The following is a 20373-nucleotide window of genomic DNA, read 5'->3' as shown; positions in this document are numbered from 1 at the left end:
TCTCTCATGTTGTTTATGGACACTCCTAATTTAAATCCAGGCCTGAAAAATAAGCATGTGCTACTTTTAAAGTGGAAGCCAAACCAAACAAAATAGATTTAAACTCATCATTATGTACTGCACAGCCTGCTGTACTAGAGGAAAAAAACATTTGCTTACACAGGATTTCCAGTAATATCGGTTGCATTAAGCCTGTATGAGGTTTTCTGCCAATCCAAATGAATACAACACTTGAAAAGGACAGACAAACTTTTCAGCGTAGCAAGGTTTCTGTTACTGTGATATCCTACTCTGTGCTGCAACATGAATTAGGGCTAAAGCCTGAGAGTGTATTTCCCTTTTTCTTTTAAGCTACAGTAATTTCACAAAGGCAGTGTCTTCTCCCAAACCATGTGACTGTTTATATTTGCCATGAGCTGTGGGCGGAAGGGCACCCTCCTCTATGTTTTACACCCAGTCCTTTCCCTTTAGGATGGATATTTACAGCTTTCTTTTGTATGGAAATTGACAATGGATACCTAAGAAGGAGAAAGGTCAACATCCTCTTGGGTTTTCTAGACCATTTGTGGAGGTTGTAATCATAGTTTACAGCAGGATCTTCATCTCTTGTGGATTTTCCTTTCCTGTAATAAAACTATTTTACTCTCTAGAACTGTTCGTCTCAACCCTGTCTTGGGGGCACGCCTAGCCTATTGGATTTTCAGGATTGCCACAACAAATACGCATGAGATAAATTTGCATCTACTGGAAGCCCTCTGTGTGCAAATCTAGCTCATCTGGTATTATGACCAGAATCTCTGACCTGGAATGATTGTTTAGGGGTCCTTTTACCAAGCTTCAGGGAAAAGGGCCCTCCGCTAGCGGCGGGGGCCATTTTTCCTGTGTGCCAGGGCCCTTTTTAGTGCAGCGGCTAAAAGAGCCCCCAGACACACATGGCCATGCGGTAAGAGGATTCTTACCGTATGGCCATGCGGCAGGGAGCCCTTACCCCCACCCATTCGGGTGGCGATAAGGGCTCCCGCGCTAACCCGGCGGTGATGCCCGATTAGCGCCGGGTTACTGCCGCACAAACCATTTCCAGGGGTTTTCTTTTCCCTGGAAATGGTGCATGCTCGGGGCTGGACTACCGCCAGCGGCCGCATTGGGGCGGCGGTATGCTTACCGCCGCTCTGTCAAAGGGGCTCCTAAGTGGTTTTTATGATCTGTGAGTTAACATCTTTTAGTGTTTTGTGTATTTGTGTTTTATGTGCTTATTGGAATCACCTTGTATAAAGGATGTATAAAAATAATAAACTATGAACTATAAAATGTCTTATAGAATTCCAGCTAGTAGGAAAGTACGTGCTATGTTGTGATGGTGCATTCTTTGCCAGTGGGAATACACATGGATGGAGTTTGAAAATATATTATTGCATTCTATTTATGTATTTGTTACATTTGTAGCCCACATTTTCCCACCTATTTGCAGGCTCAATGTGGCTTACATAGCGCCATGGGGCAAAAGCCTCCTCCGGTGAAGAAACAAATATAGAGTGATGTTATTTTAAATGAAATAGATATGTACAGACACATTAGAGAAACATAGAGAGGGAAGTTATATAAAGTTCATTAAGTTCAAACAAATTTGGGTTTCTATAATGTAGTGCATTCTACCTAACATCTAGGCATGGACATTTACACTAGCCATAGACCATAAATGTACAGGAAGCATGTTTTCTGCGACTAGTATCAATATTCTACATAGACGCCTACTTTTCTTGGTAGAATAGGCTCAAAATAGGCTCCTGCTTACTCTTATCCTAGACACCCTGTTACAGAATTACCTTCTATATGTCTAATTCTGGAGTTTATTTTCCAAAAGGATATAGGCAAAGCAGAAGTAATCCAGAGAAGGGAGACCAAAAGGCAGAGAGTCTGGCCCACAAGCCCTATTAAGTGAAACATAAGGGTGAACATGTACACCTTAGAAAAGTAAAGGAAAACAGCTATGTAATCCCTGGCTGTTTCATGGGCCAATGATCAGAAGCAAACACGGGCTCTAGAGGCTAATAGCACCATACTAATGCCTGCATTTGCTCCCACCCAATGATCAGAGCCAGTGAGCGCATGTAATAACTTGTTTGCCGGCTATGAACACTAATCACATGCAAATGCATGAAAACAAGGGTCTCTCGCATTCCTCCCTCATGATCAGCGGGCAGTGTGCCAAACAAGGGCGCTGCTACCGCTGCAAACTTTATGCCAGCTCGGAGCTGGTGTTAGGGTTTGCTAGCGAAGAAGGAATGAGGGACACCTACTGAAGAGGTTTGACAGGTCCAAGATTTTCTCCCAGACCTGTCAAGTCTAAGCCTGCCCCCCCCAAAACACAAAACCTGGAGATCTGGTGGACCTCCAGGCCCCCCACTCCCAAAGCACAAAAACACTGGTGGTCCAGTGGGACTGCTATCTATCTGCCCCTCCCCTCGGCAGCCTACCTCTCCGTAGTAGTAGTAGTTGGAGGAGGGAGGGACTAACACTCCCTCCCTCCTCTTCAGGCGCCTTCCCAAAATGGTGGCGTCCCACCCTGCTCAGTGCATCCTGGGATGTGGAAGGTGGGGCTTAACCCATATATGGAAGTTAAGCCCCTCCCAGCATATCCCAGGTTGCACCGGGCAGGCCAGGATACCACCATTTTGGGAAGGCTCCCGAAGAAGAGTGAGGGAGTGCAAGTCCCTCCCTCCTCCAACTAACATGACTACAGAGAGGTAGGCTGCTGGGGGGAGGGAGTGGATAAGTGCTGTTATCAAAGCTGATTAGCTTGTTATGACAAATAAGTTATGTGCACTGTTATAGCATATGCCTGGATTCTGACACGGATCTCTAGGTGTGCTATATAGAATCCAGGGGGAAATGCATGTTAAGCTGGTATTCTACAAATGATGCTCTGCACAGAATACTCTTTACAAAATACTAGTTTAGTGCGGATAATCCTGGCATCTAACTGTGGGTGCCATTTATTGAATTTAGCCCTATACGTGTCAGTGGGAGCTCCACCTGTTGCCCACCCATGCTCTGCCTACTTGCATACCCCCTTGCGTATGTGCACTAAGAGGTCCTTTTAGTAAGGCACACTAACAGATTTAGCGTGTGCTAATGATTAGCACACACTAAATGATAAGATGCCCTATCATTTAGCGTGTGCTAATCATTAGTGTGCATTAAACCACTTGCATGCACAATTACAGACCAGCGTTTAGGCACCGCGCTAGCACTTTTGTGGAAAGGGGAAGTTATGAGCATTAGTGCAAGTATTCTGCAAATTTAGGTGTGGAATGAGTGTGAAAATGCAGGTGCCCACTTATTAAAATGCCCTTGATTTAAACCATATCAAACCAATACTGCAACACCAACATTCTTCAGATGCTGCAGAACATGACGGCTGTCAAAGTCTACTGAATTATCTAAAAAAACACTGCCATTGCAGCCAGATAACTTTCAAGACCACATATCTCTCATGCTATCCAGTAATGTTTCAGCATTATATCATTCATGAAATCCATTTTGGCCTTCATGAAACAAAGTATGAGCCTCAATATAGTTTATCAGCTGCACATACATCACATATTCAATTAACAGATGGCAACTAACCCTCATGTAGTGAAACATTAGTAAGATCAGTCAGTACTGGCAAAATCTTCTCCTTCGTATCTTTCAACATTCAAACAGTGCAAGGATCACTGGTACTAGTTGTTTGATACCACTTGCAGCTTTCACCTTCTCCAAGCTCACTTCCATAACATTTGCCGAGTTCCACGGTTACACTTCTAAGACTTTCAATAAATGCGGAACCCACTGCACAACACAGTGTACAGTGAGGGCCTTTGACTGTAGCCAATCACAGATAAGAAACAGAGGACTGAAAATTAGCAATCGATTTCACAGTAGTCAACTGCTTTACAATGTCAATTAATTCTCTTCATTTATTCAAAGCTAGTGAGATTCTAGAAGTAAAAAAAATGTCAATCTTTTCTTCGGGATTTTCTTCTTGTACAGTGTTCTGAATTTACAGTTTTATAAGGTGCTCGATCCTCTCCTTTCTACTTTTATGTCACTTTCTTTCATGTATCTTCAGAGCCCTTTTTTGTTTACCAGAAACAATTTACATAAGTACATAAGTATTGCCATACTGGGAAAGACCAAAGGTCCATCGAGCCCAGCATCCTGTCTCCAACAGTGGCCAATCCAGGTCACAAATACCTGGCAAGATCCCAAAAATGTACAAAACATTTTATACTAACATTTCTCTCCCTCTGTCTCTCCCCACCGACTACCTCGCCCTTAATGTGTCTGTTTGTCTATTACTTGATTGATGTGTCTTTTTATACTGCTGTTAACCTTTTGAACTAATGTAAGCAACATTGAGCCTGCCCATGGGCGGGAAAGTGTGGGATATAAATGCCAAAAATAAATAAATACTGCTTATCCCAGAAATAGTGGATTTTCCCCAGTCCATATTTTACCATTGATCTGTTCAATGCAGTCCCAACATGCAAAATCAGTGGATGCTTCACCATCAGCTCCTAATCAGTAACTATTACACCTAATATACAGCCCCCTTGTATAATTTAATCCAAAGTGCATTTTATACACAGGCAATAAAGTTCCCTTGCTCAGTTGGTCTGACCCTCTATTGTATGACCTACAGCTAAGGAGCTTTAGGGGCTCATTTTCGAAACAGAAAAAACATCTAAACAATGGCACCAAGAAGCAGATGGATTTTTTTATTTTTGTAAAAACATCCAGATTGCTATTTTTGAAACTCATTTGTAAGATGTTTTTCTATACAGTTCATCTAAATCTCAAGGAGGCGTGTTGGAGGCATGTTTTGGGTGGGACTAGCGCGGGCTTATGATTTGGTTGCTTCTGCAATAATGGAACATTGTAAAAACGTCCAGGACAAAAAAATAGGATGTTTTTGGCTAGACCTTTTTCATTAATGACTAAGTACCAAAAAGGTATCCAAACTGACCAGGTGACCACTGGAGGGATAAAGGCATGACCCCCCTTAATCCCCTCCCACCCCGTAAAAGGTACATACAGGCTCTATGACAACTGCAGAGATAATGGTCATTCTTCTTAGAGCAGCAAGCAGATCCCAGGAGTAGCCTAGTGGTTGGTACAGTGGACTGTAGCCAGGTCCATACCCCACTCTAACTTTTACACTTGTGGTAGAAAGTGTGAGTGGTTCAATAACCACAAAATACCTACTGAACCCACATATAGGTAACACCTGCAGGCATAAGGGCTATTGTAGTGGTGTACAGTTGGGAAAAGTAATTTTTTTGCTATTCCTGGAGAGCTCACCACAGAGTATATGGGTGTTATGATGTGATGTGTACCTGTGACCTGTTTTTTGAAGTTCACTGCAGAGCCCCCTAGGCTGCCCCACTGCTCTGCTGGGATGTCTCTGTGGCCAGTCTAGTAGGACTGCTGGCCCCCAGACATCCCAATGGCTTGTTTTTGCGTGTTATTCCCTTGGACGTTTTTTTGTTTGGAAATGGCCCTAAAAGAAAGATGCACTGAGCACTAAAACAGCTAAAATAGGAACATTTTTGAACTAAAAAGATAGTCCAAAATCAGATTTGCACATCATATCAAAAATGTCCCTCCACATGTGCCATTAACTTTCTTTTTGCTAATGTATCATTTTTAGCGTGTCTATCTTTGCACAGCATAGGCCTCATCCTCAACATTAATCTATTGGGAGGATACTTCACCCTGTGCTCCTGGTCAGTAACTTTTCAATCCCAGATATAGCTCTCTGACAAAACTTTATTAAAAGGTGTATTTCTAATAGCAATGAGGCTACCTCTTCCATCTTTTTTTAAAAATTTATATTTATCGGCTTTATAACATATTCAAGACTTTACAAATCTTGATGTGAAACTCTCCAAATCAAAAGAAATAACAAAATTAGGAAATTTAACACATCAAATATGACAGTGTTAGAGATTCTAGTCCACAACAGTAGACATCCAAGAATAAGAAAAATTAGAAAACTATAACAAGGAAATATTACACCATTAAGAAAAACTACTAATTAGCCTCAAGCCTAAATTTATAATTCCCTACTCACAACCAGCCAACCTAAGTGCTGGTGTGCTTGATGACTGACTCTGTACAAAAACCCACAATTGCTCTGGTTCATAAACAACAAAAGAGGCTTCCCTCAGAAACAAGAAAGAAAGTAGTTCTTCCAGTTACAAAATCAGCAGATGTTTCCAGTAATAACCTAGCTAAATACTAAAAGGTTAATTATTCTGCCCCATAGCAGAAGATGATACATAATACACACTATACCTCTTCCTGCTTGACTGCCTTTCCTCCACAGAGACTTTGAAACTACCTTGATCTGATTAGGCTATGCAGTATGTCAAATTTTAATAAACCATAAACTACTAGGTGAATGCTTCAATGTAGCTTCCAATCAGGACCTTTCACGGTCAACACACTACGCTCCTGTCAGCTTCCCAAAAAACACTGTTCTTTAATTGCTTAACAAGATCTGTAGCGGTATTCTTTCCAGGGCTTTTTTTGAGGGGGTACTTGGGGGTACTGAGTACCGGCACCTTTTCCATTGTCTGCTAAAATTGACCCATGGACCCCAAGTTTTAATGAAAGAGCTCAGGCCCTACATGCCAATTCTGCCTTGTCACAGATTCCGTGACTGGTTGCAGGGGGTCTGGCTATTGTGGGATGGGCCCCTCAGTGATCACCCCATCCTGAAGAGTGGCCTAGCATTTGAGTACTGGCACCTTTTTTGCTAGAAAAAAATGCACTGATTCTTTCCATCAAACTCTTACCTTACTTTAGGGTTTGACATCTAAGCCCAAGCATCTTTGAGTATTTCTACTGTCCATCCTTCCTCTTGCTTCTCTTACAAACAATTTGGCTTTTGTTTCATTCCAGCAGTTTTCCAAATTGGTTCCAGGTGCTTATCCACCTTTACCTCTGTTCTTCACCTAAGATGCTTCCTCACTACATCTCACGGACTGCCTTCTCCAATGTGAGCTCACTTCCTGCCAATGTAGAACCTCCTAGACTATTTCCCCTAGTATTTCCATGAGCTAATTTCCATTCTAAACATTTATATGGTCTCTTGAGCTGCCTTGGGCTGTGAGCTGCTATATAAGCTGTAACAAGATGTCCAAAGTGTTGCAAGGAATAATATGTATACTATAAGATCCTTATTTGCATCTCTAATCCAGAGAAATAATCTTATATTTTTCCTTGTATAATGTATATGCTTTATCCAAAGACACAATGCACTCTTCAGTATCCCCTATTCAGAGACACAAAATTAATCATAACTTCTTCTTACATTTGCCAGTCTTCCTGCAGTAGTACAAGTGAGACATTCAGATAATTCAGCATTATAAATAAACACAGAGAAAGCATTTTCCAGTGGAAAGGAAAGCCAAAACCAAGGAAGCATGGGATAGATACAGCAAATCCTTAGTTGTAAGGAAGTAGAGGTATTTTATTTATTTATTTTAAAATTTTATATACCACCTAAAATCTAAGTGGTTTACAAATGAAAACATACATAATCATGCCCTATGTACCATAATCCTTAAGACTGGCATTGTATCAGAAATGGGAAGCTTAGATGGGTTCTGTGACTCTAATCTGCCCTTATTTTCTCTTTTTCAATCATGCTTTCTGCTGAAATCGAATTCTATATAGTGCGCCAAATCCACTTTGGGCTCAGGCCCACTCAGTAGCAGCACACCTATGATGTGTCTGGCAGGGATTCCCAAGCCCCACCAGCTGAAAACTCTCAACAATGGTCCCTCCTGCGTACCTTGTAAATAGCAGATCTTCGCCTGCAGCAAGCAGCGACTGATACATACTACTCGCACTGACTCCACAGCCTTCCCTGTGACATATTCCCGCCTATGCGGAAACAGAAAGTTGCATCAGTGGGAAGGCTGTGGGGCCAACATGAGCAGTGTGTTTTAGTTGCTGTTCACTGCCGGTGAAAATCTACTACTACTACTACTACTATTTAACATTTCTAAAGCGCTACTAGGGTTACGCAGCGCTGTACAATTTAACATAGAGGGACGGTCCCTGCTCAAGGAGCTTGCAATCTAAGAGACAAGTGAACGGACAGTCCGATAGGGGCGGTCAAATTGGGGCAGTCTGGATTTAGTGAGTGGTAAGAGTTAGGTGCCAAATGCAGCATTGAAGAGGTGGGTTTTAAGCAAAGACTTGAAGATGGGCAGGGAGGGGGCTTGGCGTAAGGGCTCAGGAAGGTTGTTCCAAGCATAGGGTGAGGCGAGGCAGAATGAGCGGAGCCTGGAGTTGGCGGTGGTGGAGAAGGGTACAGAGAGGAGGGATTTGTCCTGTGAACGGAGGTTACGGGCGGGAACATAGGGGGAGATGAGGGAGGAGAGGTAGTGAGGGGCAGCAGACTGAATGCATTTGTAGGTAAGAAGGAGAAGCTTGAATTGAATGCGGTATCTGATTGGAAGCCAGTGAAGTGACCTGAGGAGAGGGGTGATATGAGTAAATCAGTTTTGGCGGAATATGAGACGTGCCGCAGAGTTCTGAACAGATTGAAGGGGGGATAGATGGCTAAGTGGGAGGCCAGTGAGGAGTAAGTTGCAGTAGTCAAGGCGAGAGGTGATGAGAGCATGGACGAGAGTTCGGGTGGTGTGTTCAGAGAGGAAAGGGCAAATTTTGCTGATGTTAAAGAGGAAGAAGCGGCAGGTCTTGGCAGTCTGCTGGATATGCGTAGAGAAGGAGAGGGAGGAGTCAAAGATGACTCCGAGGTTGCGGGCAGATGAGACGGGGAGGATGAGGGTGTTATCAACTGAGATAGAAAGTGGAGGAAGAGGAGACGTGGGTTTTGGTGGAAAGACGATGAGCTCGGTCTTGGACATGTTCAGTTTCAGGTGGCGGTTGGACATCCAGGCAGCAATATCGGATAGGCAGGCTGATACCTTTGCCTGGGTCTCTGCGGTGATGTCTGGTGTGGACAGATATAGCTGGGTATCATCAGCATAGAGATGATACTGGAAACCATGAGATGAGATCAGGGCACCCAGGGAAGAGGTGTAGATTGAGAAGAGAAGGGGTCCAAGGACCGATCCCTGGGGAACACCAACAGATAGGGGGATAGGGGTGGAGGAAGATCCATGAGAGTGAACTCTGAAGGTGCGGTGGGAGAGATAGGAGGAGAACCAGGAGAGGACAGAGTCCTGGAACCCAAATTAGGACAATGTGGCAAGAAGTAAGTCATGAAAATCTGCTATTTAAAAGGTAAGCGGGAGATGGGGGGATGTTTGAGAGACCATATGGCATGCAAGTGAGAGGAGAGACCAAATTACCTGTGGGATGGGACAGGGTTCTTCTGCCCACCCATCTTTGGCCCAGGCCCACCCAAAATTGGGTGTCTGGCTACGCCCCTGCACCAAATTAATTAGCAGTTACATGCGGATCTACCCCGCTGCCCTATTCTATAACTTACGCACCTAAATTTCATAGTGCACAACTCCAAAGGGGGTGTGGCACTCAAAAGCTAGGTGCCAATAAGGGACCTCAATGCACAAAGGTACCATTCTATAACTTGGTGCCTAAGTGTTCTAGTGTGTAACTATGAAGGGAGTGTTCATATGGGGGCAGTGGTGTGCTGGAGCAGGCTCTCACAGGCTCGCAAGAGCCGGTTGTTAAGTTTTTAAGAATTTTGGGAGCCGGTTGTTAAAGCAGGGCCCTCCATGGCTTCTTTAACAACTGGCTCCCAAAATGTGGGCTTGGGCCCCCTGCTGAATTATCTTTTACTTTGCTGGTGGGGATGCTGAGCCCTGCAAGCCAAGTAAATAGACTACTGCTGCTCCCCGCTCCTTGTTTCCAGCTCTGGGCAGCAGGCTGGGTCTTCTCCAGCATGTGAGAGAAGTTCCAGCATGCTGCTCAGAGCAAGACATTGGGAGTGGTGACAGTCCATTTATTGGCTGCCAGCAAAGGTATGCCTAGCGTGCCCGCACGAAGGGAGGGAGGGAGGAGAGAGAGGCAAGTGTTGCTCCCCACCCCGGCCACCCCTGGCCCTTCCAACTGCAGAGCTGGCTACGTCCGGAGAAAGAGCCTGTTGTTAAAAATTTACCAGCACACACACCCCTGTATGGGGGGCATGGGTGGGGTATAGATATTCTGACTAGTTTAGTGAATACTGTCAGGCGCTTAGCTGCTGCCTTAAGGTGCGCCATTTACACCTGCCATAGATCAAGGGTAAATGGTGACACCTAATTACTGACTTTGCAGAGTATACAGGAGCATATTAGGAGCACAACCAAATCCTTTTCAGATCAAGAAGAGAAAGCTAGATTGGAAACTTCTAATGCATGGAATGAATACACCTGCCAAGTGTCTGAAAAATCAAGCCAGACATTTTTAGCTGCTGGATAAGAAAACGAAATTCTGATGTCAATTTCAGTTCTTCATTCCCAAATGTCTCCATGTTGTGTGGTTTGACAGACATTGCAGTTTATATTAACTTAACCATACAGACCAACTATATGTCTTCAAATCATTCTTTGCAGTTCGTAAATGCGTCGATATTCAGCACTGTTTGACTTACTCTCACATTAGATCATCTGTGTCTCAATGTATGTCAGCTTTTGTGGTGTTTCATGACATCAGCACCTCAATACTATTCAGTCCTTCAGCTAGTTTTTTTTGTTTTTTGCGGTCTTGGCAGCATGAAGGCATACACATACACAACCACAAGTCTCTTGCCAAGCAAGCTATTTTGACGTGATTTTGTCCAGTTCCCAGGAATCATGTTCATGCTGCTCATAGATCTGCCTTTAGAATATATTCACTCCATGCTGAAGAACATTGAGCTGTTTATAACTAAAAAAACAGCATTAAAGCATGGCTTGGCAGAGTAGGCCCACAACATCTCCAAAGGCTGGAGAGCAAGACCCTGATGAGATCCTACTTCCAAATCCTAACAAAATGCATTGCTAAAATGATGTTTACACCTTTCAGCTTAACTGCCTGCCGAATTTCAGAAGCGCCCATAGTGTACACATTGTACATCAGTAAAGACAGGCAGAATGAGTTTGGATGGCATGCCTATTGGGTATTTCCAATCCCTGAATTTGAATATGTGTTGTTACTTTAGATTGTTTTTGTTTCCTAAGATCTGATGTTTTTTTTTCTTTTTGTTTCTTGTAGACCACAGCCATGAATGAGCCGCAGTGTTACTACAATGAAACAATTGCCTTCTTTTACAACAGGAGTGAGAAATACCTAGCCACAGAATGGAACACAGTCAGCAGGCTTGTGATGGGACTGGGAATTACCGTCTGCATCTTCATCATGTTGGCGAATCTATTGGTCATGGTGGCTATTTACGTCAACCGCCGTTTCCACTTCCCTATTTATTACCTGATGGCTAACTTAGCTGCTGCAGACTTCTTTGCTGGGCTGGCATATTTTTACTTAATGTTCAACACAGGACCCAACACTAGGAGGCTGACTGTGAGCACCTGGCTACTCCGCCAGGGCCTTATTGACACTAGCCTGACGGCATCAGTAGCCAACCTGTTAGCCATTGCTATTGAGAGGCACATTACTGTCTTTCGAATGCAGCTCCATACGAGGATGAGCAACCGAAGGGTGGTCGTAGTCATCGTCGTCATTTGGACTATGGCTATTGTGATGGGTGCAATACCAAGTGTGGGCTGGAACTGTATCTGTGACATCACACACTGCTCCAACATGGCACCACTCTACAGTGACTCCTATTTGGTCTTTTGGGCCATTTTTAACTTGGTCACCTTCGTAGTCATGGTGGTCCTCTATGCTCATATCTTTGTCTATGTTCGGCAGAGGACTATGAGGATGTCTAGGCATAGTTCTGGACCCCGTAGGAATCGGGACACCATGATGAGCCTTCTGAAAACTGTTGTCATTGTGCTTGGTGAGTAGCTCTTAATGGATCACTTTTTCATCTCCACTTTACAGAATTAAAATCTAGTCAGAGAACAGGTGGTAGAGCATTAGTAGAATTAATGAAATGGGCACACTGAGCTGGTCCACAGAATCTCTTACTCCTACCCAGCCTAGCCTACTGCTCTCTTTTCCAGGTGAGGATTCTCCCTGGCTTATGCACAGTCCTCTGTCCCTGCTAGCTGTGAGCTCAGGAAAGGATTCTGCTGATCTTAGGGAGCTGTCAACTTTGGGAGTCATGATTTGGTATTGTATTTTGAGTAGCGAAAATTTGATCTTCCCTAAATTGTAAGGTTTGGAATTTGACAAAGAGATCATGCCCTTTATCTTTTTTTATACATTCATTTCATAGAATTTGTTAATGTGTTAGTAGAACTCAGAAATTAGTCAAAATACAATTTGCTAAATTACAGTATTTTCAACAAAGTAGTTAGGTAAAGATGATACCTTTAAAAGCTAATGAATGCTTAAAGATACAACAGAAGAAGGCACTGAGGATGGGATCTTTAGCAGTCCTACAGGCTTGCAACCTTACTTCACTGCTTTTGTGACTTGCTATCTTCCCAACTTATAGAAATCTGAAGAAGTCTCTGGCAAGGATCCATGCTACGTCTCCTTCATACCATGTAGGCCAACACAGTAGCCACTTGTTTGCCAGTGCCACTAAATGCCTCGTACTGTGTGCGCACATAGCATCTCAATGCCATTCTCCCCAAGGACATCGGCACACAAAAGCTCCTTTACATGACTTCACTGGCTGCCTGGGTGTTTGGCTGAAAGCAGGTTTCTTAAGATGAATTATTGTCTAATCACTGAAAAGGACCTGAAATCAAGTTTCAAGTATATTAAGAGATTTTCTATCCCACCAATCTACAGTGTGTCTAGATGGCGTACCAGGGACATAGCCAGAAAATGGATTTTGGGTGGGCCTAGGCTAGAAGTGGGTGGACACCAAGTGTTCCCCCCCCCCCCCCACCACCACCACCACCATCACGAAAAAAATATCTCAGCTGGCGTGAAAATGCTTCTTTCCACCTTGGCAGTCTGCAGCAGGCATGTGCTGAAAACTGAGCATGTGCAGATGCCTGCATTGTGGAGAGTAGCATTTTCGTTACAATCAGGGGGAAGTCTTCAGCTGGCAGAGTTTGGGAACCCCCACCAGCTAACGCTAAATGTGTGCTACTGTTGGATGGGCCTGAGCCCGAAGTGGGTGGCCCCAGCCCACCCAGGCCCACCTGTGGCTATGCCACTGTGGCGTACAGACTAAGAGAGAGGGAGGAAAAGGAAATAACATGTAGCCACAGCAGAAAAAAAGGACAGACGGGTGCAGGAGAGACTGGGGAGATCTACAATATTGAATAGGAAACAAGAGAGAGGGAAGGAAAACACATGAAGAGATGACAAACTAACAATATATCATGTAACCTCAGCTAGTGGCCAAACGCCTCCAAAAAAGATATGTTTTAAGGCGACCACTTGACATCATCACACAGACTTGCCAGGATATTGAGTGCTGAGACCAAAGCAACGTATGGAGCAGGTCTACCATTTTTACATTATATTTTCTTTTTTTTTTCTAGTAAAATATTTTGCATAGAAAGAAGTTACAGGATTGTCCAAGCTCTAACAAATTTAGATGAAGTGTGCAAAATTAAAAAGAAAACCCCCAGGCCAGAGCTCTTTTCATATACCGCGAGCTTAGCTTGGAGGAGGAAAGAGAATTAGTTTGCACAAACTGTATTTGTTGTATTTAGGTTTGACAGATGACAAATGAGGCTCTAGATCAGCAGCAGTTACAATAAGAGCACGCTTAAGTTCTATATGTGTGTGTTTCTCTTAAATAGAAACCACTCCCTACATTTAGAGAGTTTTTAACAACTCGTCCTAACATAGCATTATGTATCATAAGGCTGCTCTGGTATGATTTTCCTCACAGCAATATACTTTGTCTTGCTAGGAAAAACTACGTAATAAAGTTTTTATTTTCTTTTTTCTATAAATAAGAGCAGCTAAGGGCGTTAATTTGACTAGTGGTACTAAAAATAGTCTGTAAAATGAGTGTAATGGAAGAAAAATACAGTTCTGAGTCTAATATTTCTATGCAAAATATGATAACTCCGATATTAAAAGTTATGTGAGTTAAAGGGGGGAAAAAAGAGTCAGGGAGGTAGATGAAGAAACAGCAGAAGAAAGAGAAGCATGCAAGGGAGGACATGTTAGAAAGGAGATGGAAAAGGAGAGAGACCATGGCATAGAAAAGATAAGAAAATGAGGGGAAGAGAGATGTACAGTATATAGAGAAAGAAAGGAGAGGACAAGCAAGGGAGGAAAAGAGAAGGCATGTAACAATGAAGGTGAGTAAACATGTTTTCCAAGTGAGACTATGGCAGGGCTGGGAGTAGGGGTTGGCAAACGGGGTGGTTGCCTCATGTATCATGCAGCAAGAGACACCAGGCAACATTCTTTCTCCTAAATCCCCCCATCCTTGCCTCCTTTCTTCAGTTCTCCACCCTCCCCATCCTCCCAGGCTGAATGGGCTCCTGCAGGTTACCCACACTTGATCCTCTTCCCACTGTGCATCCCTACAGACTCACAGGAGGTGACATGTTTAATCTGAGATCATCCCCTACTGCCTAGGAGCCAGATCTCACCATAAGAACTATGAGATTTGGACTCACATCAGCAGGAAATGATATTCAATGAAATGCATCTCCTGCTATAGATGGAGTGGGGTTATAATTCTGAATTTCTGCCTTGGATCCCAGTTCTAGACTATGGTGCCAGAGAGAAGATGACTTGGGCCATCTTTTCTGTGGAACAATATCGCATTCATCTCTTGCGCAGATGGAACATTTCAGGGTGTTACTGGGAAATGAAGGCCCATATGACTACAAATGTGACAACTAGTAATCAAGAGTCTTCAGCCTGTAACTTAGGGTGTTTGAATCCTATCATCATTCACATGTGAATTCTCATGTGCACATGTCCTGATTTCCTATATATGACTTCTTAAATGTTAATATAACTGAACATCAAGTTTCAACTAGGAGGCGTATATAAATGAAAAAGGTTTAATACTAATATTTTTATAATCAATGTACATTATTTGTTTGTTTATTGATTGGCATTTATTACCCACCTTTATGAAAATATTCATCCTTTGGAAGCCCAGGTTGGCTTTAAACAGCTGGCTAAAGCTAATCTGTAATGCTGGTTGGCTGTAAGTTAGGAAACTACCACTGCATGCAGCAATGCAGGTAGAGCTGGATGACGTAGCAAAATTTACATTGGGCATTTAAATATCAGCATTTAAACATATGATATGTGCATAGGATGATAAATATCCAGGACACTAAAGAATTTGGCAATGCCTGTGTCCAAATCACTAACAAAATATCATCAAGAATACTGGTGTGTAGCCCCCTCCAGTCTGATCCAGTTCAGAAGGCTCTAATGGTCTAGTCTAGATTATCAAGTATGATTCCGTAGGAGACAGACCAGCTTATTTTCGAAAGAGAAAGACGTCCATATTTCGACCCAAATCGGGAGATGGGCATCTTTCTCCTGTGGGCGCCCAAATCGGTATAATCGAAAGCTGATTTCGGACGTCTTCAACTGCAATGTGTCGCGGAAACGGGCAAAGTTGATGGGGGCATGTCAGAGGCGTGGTGAAGGCGGGACTGGGGTGTGTTTATCGGCTGAGGAGAGATGGGCGCCCTCGGCCGATAATCAAAAAAGAAAGGCGTTTTTAACGCGAATTTGGTCACTTTTTTGGACCCTTTTTTTTCACAAACAAGTCCCAAAAAAGTGCCCTAAATGACCAGATGGCCACCGGAGGGAATCGGGGATGACCACCCCTGACTCCCCCAGTGGTCACTAACCCCCTCCCACCAAAAAAACTTTAACAACTTTTTTTCCAGCCTGTATGCCAGCCTCAAATGCCATACCCAGCTCCATCACAGCAGTACGCAGGTCCCTGGAGCAGTTGTTAGTGGGTGCAGTGGACGTCAGCCAAGTGGACCCAGGCCCATCCCCCCCCCCACCTGTTACTCTTGTGGTGGTAAATGGGAGCGCTCCAAACCACCCCCAAAACTCACTATACCTACATCTAGGTGCCTCCCTTCAGCCATAAGTGCTATGGTACTGGTGTAGAATTGTGGGGAGTGGTTTTGGGGGGGATTTGGGGGGGCTCAGCACCCAAGAGAAGGGAGCTATGGACTTGGGAGGTATTTTACTTATTTTTTTTAATTGTTACAAGTGCCCCCTAGGGTGCCTGGTTGGTGTCCTGGCATGTGAGGGGGACCAGTGCACTATGAATCCTGGCCCCTCCCATGACCAAATGCCTTGGATTTGTTCGTTTTTGAGCTGGGCGCCTTCGGTTTCCATTATCGCTGTAAGAAACCGCCCAGCTCAAATCCGCACAAATCCGATGCATTTGTCCGGCACAAACCGTATTATCGAAAAAAAAGATGGACGCCCATTTTTTTCGAAAATACGGTCTGTCCCGCCCCTTCACGTATCCGTTTTCAGAGATAGACGCCCATGGAGATGGGCGTTCACGTTCAATTATGCCCCTCAGAATGTCCTTGTGATACCCTGGAAGATTTGCGTGTATGGCAGTAGCTTTCTGTCATTAACTCAATTCAAGGTTTGGAGACCCTGTAGGGCAAGTTTAAGCTCCAGGAAGGTTAATGTCATCAGACCTTGCTGGTGTCTCCATTCTGAATGATGCTATGGATAGTTATTCAATACTGAGTAATGTAGGCCTTTTTAGCATAGCAGTAGACGTTGGAGTTACTCAGATTGAAACCAACAGACAGTCCACAGTCGGAAGGTAGTTGGAAAAAAAATCAAGAAACAAAATGGTATGGTAAAAAGTCTTGAATAATGTTTAGTTCATTCGCTGGTCCAAAAGTCATCGACTTTTGGACCAGTGAATGAAGTAAACATTATTCAAGACTTTTTACCATGCCACTTTGTTTCATGATTTTTCCAGCTCTGTCTTCTTTCTGTTACTCAGAACTGAGCAAGGGGTAAGTATGATGCCCTTGAAGTGCCATAAAAGCTGAAAAGTGATAGCATATTGCATCAGGATCAATTGACTTCCACTGTCCTATCTACTGTAGTGTCTATTGTGTGTGAAATCAGTAAATAAAGCAAGAGAACTAGAACTTAATTGAGTGCAGTTCTATGCTTAATTTCATTGTACAACTGTATGGCAATGTTACTAGCAAAGAGAAGAGTGTCCAAGGTCCTCTTCCAGATAGATCTGAAAGACTGATTTAAAAAAAAAAAAAAAAAGAAAAGAAAACAGAGCTATGATAGGAGCTAAAACACTTCCACGGTTCTGGAGCTGTTCCTCTGGAAGGAAATTGACAGAGTAGAGATACTGAAAGAAGAACCACTAAAATGGTGCAATCTTCATTAGAAAAACCTATAAGACAACACTTAAAAATCTAAATACACACATGGGAGAGGAGAAGGAGCATAGGGGGAATAGAACAGGAACATCTAAGAGGCAAGCATTTCGAGGAAGGTCATGATATGAGACTGGGGGAAGGCAAATTCCAGAGTAATATTTTTTAAAAAGCATTTCTTCATAGAGAGAGTGTTGGATGCATGGACCAGCCTCCAAATGCAGATAGCGGTAGAATTGTTGATTCAGAATTCAGGAAAGTACTGGATGAGCACAGAGGATGCTTAGCAGAGAAGGCATATCAGAGATAAGCATGGTGTGCTGAAGGAAAGGGAAAGGAGCAGATTAGTTGCTCCCTGTGGTTTTGTGTGTCATCACTCATCATCATCTCTCTCTCTCCCTCTCTCTTACACCCCCAATGTTTCTTTATGCATTTGGGTACGATTCATCCGGACAAAGGCCATTGGCTACTGTTTGACCTAAAATGCCCAGTTTTCTTCAAGCTAGAGGCTTCAAACTGAGACTGTCTCTGTCTGTCTCTCTCTCCTTCTCTTTCTTTCATTCTCTGAGAAATATATACCCATGAGAAGGGTCATTCTCTTGATATTTTTGCTGTCTCCCCTCATTTTAGCTAATTCAGCTAGATGGCTATAGTTCTAATGATTTCTTACTTCAACTCAATTTAAATGTTTGTTTGTCCAAATCTTTGAATAGAAAAGCTAGTAAAATAATTATGCTGAGCAAGAAAAGAGACACTTATATTTTGGGATGTAAGATCATTTTTTGTTTGTCCCCTGTGACACTTAAGTCTTATTCCCTAAAGTATTATTGGGACTGAGTTTCTACTGTGGTATTAGATGAACTATCCCAATCGATAAAGAAGACAGTAGTGTTTAATAAATTACCTTCCTGGTTTACTGAAGAGCTTATGAATAAAAAAACGTAATTGTAGACTTCTTGAAAATAGGTGGCGAAAAACTAGAGATTTTAATGCTGAAGTTTTATGGAAGAAAGAGCTTAATCAATATAAGAGGAAAACTGCTGAGGTTAGGAGAAAGAGTTATAGCGAAATAGTTGAATCTAACTACTTACATACTGAAAAGTTGTTCCATCTAGTCAAAGATTTAACATGTATTCCTTCCTCAATGAATTTGATTTAGCTGGGCTCTCCAGCTGCTCAAGATGTAGCTGATTATTTCAAGTCTAAGATTGGTCAAATAGGGTTGAATTAAATATAAATAATAATACTCCTGTATTTGCTTCAACTGTAGAAACTTTAGAATGTTTTGATAGGTTATCTATGGCATTTCTTTCCTCCTATTACTGAGGAGAAGGTTAAAACATTATTGAATAAAGTTTCCCACTCTCAGATGTAGTTCCTATGTATCTAATATCAAAAGCACCTGATTACTTTGTTCATTTTGTCATGTTAGGGGTTAATGAATTACTGCAGCAATGTTTCTTACCTTTAGATATGGGCAATATTATTCTGACCCCTATTCTTAAGGGTACTGGTCTTGATTCTATACCTTCTCATTTTCGACCAGTAGCGAATATCCCCTTTCTGACTAAACTAATTAAATCCTATGTAAGTGGAGTATTTTCTGAGCAATTGGCAAGTTTTCATGTTTATATACATCTCAGTTTGGGTTTTGGTGTGTCATAATATCGAATCTTTGTTAATGATGATTGCTTCCCATATGAGGAAATTCCTGTGCCAAGGAAAGTGTTATTACTGTTTGACATATCTGCTGCTTTGACACGGTGGACCATGACCTGTTATTAAGAATGAGTGCTGCTGGAGTGTGTGTGTGTGGGGGGGGGGGGGGGGGGGGGGGGGGGGGGGGATAGTTTTGCAGTGATTTCAAGTATTTCTGCAACATTGGAATTATGCTGTAAGAAAAGACAATGTTCTTTCTTGTTGGTGGTCCCCGGGTTGTGGAGTTCCTCGGTCGCCCCTTCTTTTAATTTTTTGATATGTCTTCATTGGATGATCTTTGTTTTATTTATTTATTGCATTTGCATCCCACATTTTCCCACCTTTTTGCGGGTTCAGTGTGGCTTAGTAGTTCAGGAGAACTACTTTTATCTTACACAGATGATATTCTACTTTGGGTTCCCAGCTTAAAACATTTGCAGGACACCAGGGATAGGCTTTCAGTTTCTATGAAGAAGATTCAAGATTGAGCTGTTATGAACTTGTTGAAACTAAATTCAAATAGATATAAACGTTTTGTGGTTCTGCAACATGGGTTCAGCTGTCCCTAAAGAAATCACTTTAATACGGAATTTAACATTTCCTGTTGAAACTGAATCTAAAGTACTTGGGGTAATTTTGGACTGTTCTCTGTCTTTTGAATTACCTGTGGAAGAAAACATTTTTCAAATTAAGGCAACTAAGATTTGTCAGATCTTATTTTAATCAATCTGCCTATGCTTTACTAGTTCAAATTCAAATTTTAGCACACTTGGATTAATGCAATGTGCTTTATTTATACAGCTTTTCTAGATTGGTGTGAAAATTGCAGTTGATCCAAAATACTGCTATTAGGTTGATTTTTAATCTTCAGAAGTTTGATAATATTTGAGGTTACCGCATTCAGTTGCATTGGTTGCCAGTTCAACAAAGAATATTGTTTAAATGTCTTTGATTAATTTTTCAGGCAATCTATGGGTTTTCTTCTATGTTATTGACTGATTTAATTTGTGTATCTTCAGGCAGATTGTCAGATCAAGTGGTTGTTGATACTTCATCCAATTTCTATGAAGGGAGTATGATTTTCTATGTTCTCCAATTTTTTGATTTCTTATTGGAATGCTCTCCCTGTTTCTATCAGAATAGATGCAAATTATTATTCTTTCCATAAGAAAATGAAGATATATTTGTTGTCTTAATTTGGTAGGAGCAGGGTAGGCTGGGTTTTATACACATTTGTATAAGGTATTAGTTTTCTGTTGAT

The 20373-nt window shown here is 42.4% G+C and overlaps 1 protein-coding gene across 3 annotated transcripts in view; it reads left to right on the top strand.

Moving 5' to 3' along the window:
* The window catches only part of LPAR1 (lysophosphatidic acid receptor 1), a 191694-nt gene that overhangs the window by 88592 nt on the left and 82729 nt on the right, over positions 1-20373 (top strand). For all 3 annotated transcript variants that reach the window (XM_030193749.1, XM_030193748.1, XM_030193750.1), the window contains exon 2: positions 11221-11968. In XM_030193749.1, coding sequence (XP_030049609.1) covers positions 11230-11968 — 739 coding nt within the window. In that variant the 5' untranslated portion in view covers positions 11221-11229. The remainder of the gene's footprint in view (positions 1-11220; positions 11969-20373) is intronic.

The sequence above is a fragment of the Microcaecilia unicolor genome, chromosome 2 (assembly GCF_901765095.1).
Source record: "Microcaecilia unicolor chromosome 2, aMicUni1.1, whole genome shotgun sequence".
In the NCBI taxonomy this organism is placed as follows: domain Eukaryota; kingdom Metazoa; phylum Chordata; class Amphibia; order Gymnophiona; family Siphonopidae; genus Microcaecilia; species Microcaecilia unicolor.
The sequence above is the reverse complement of the archived record's forward strand: the minus strand, read 5'-3'. Positions and strand labels throughout refer to the sequence as shown.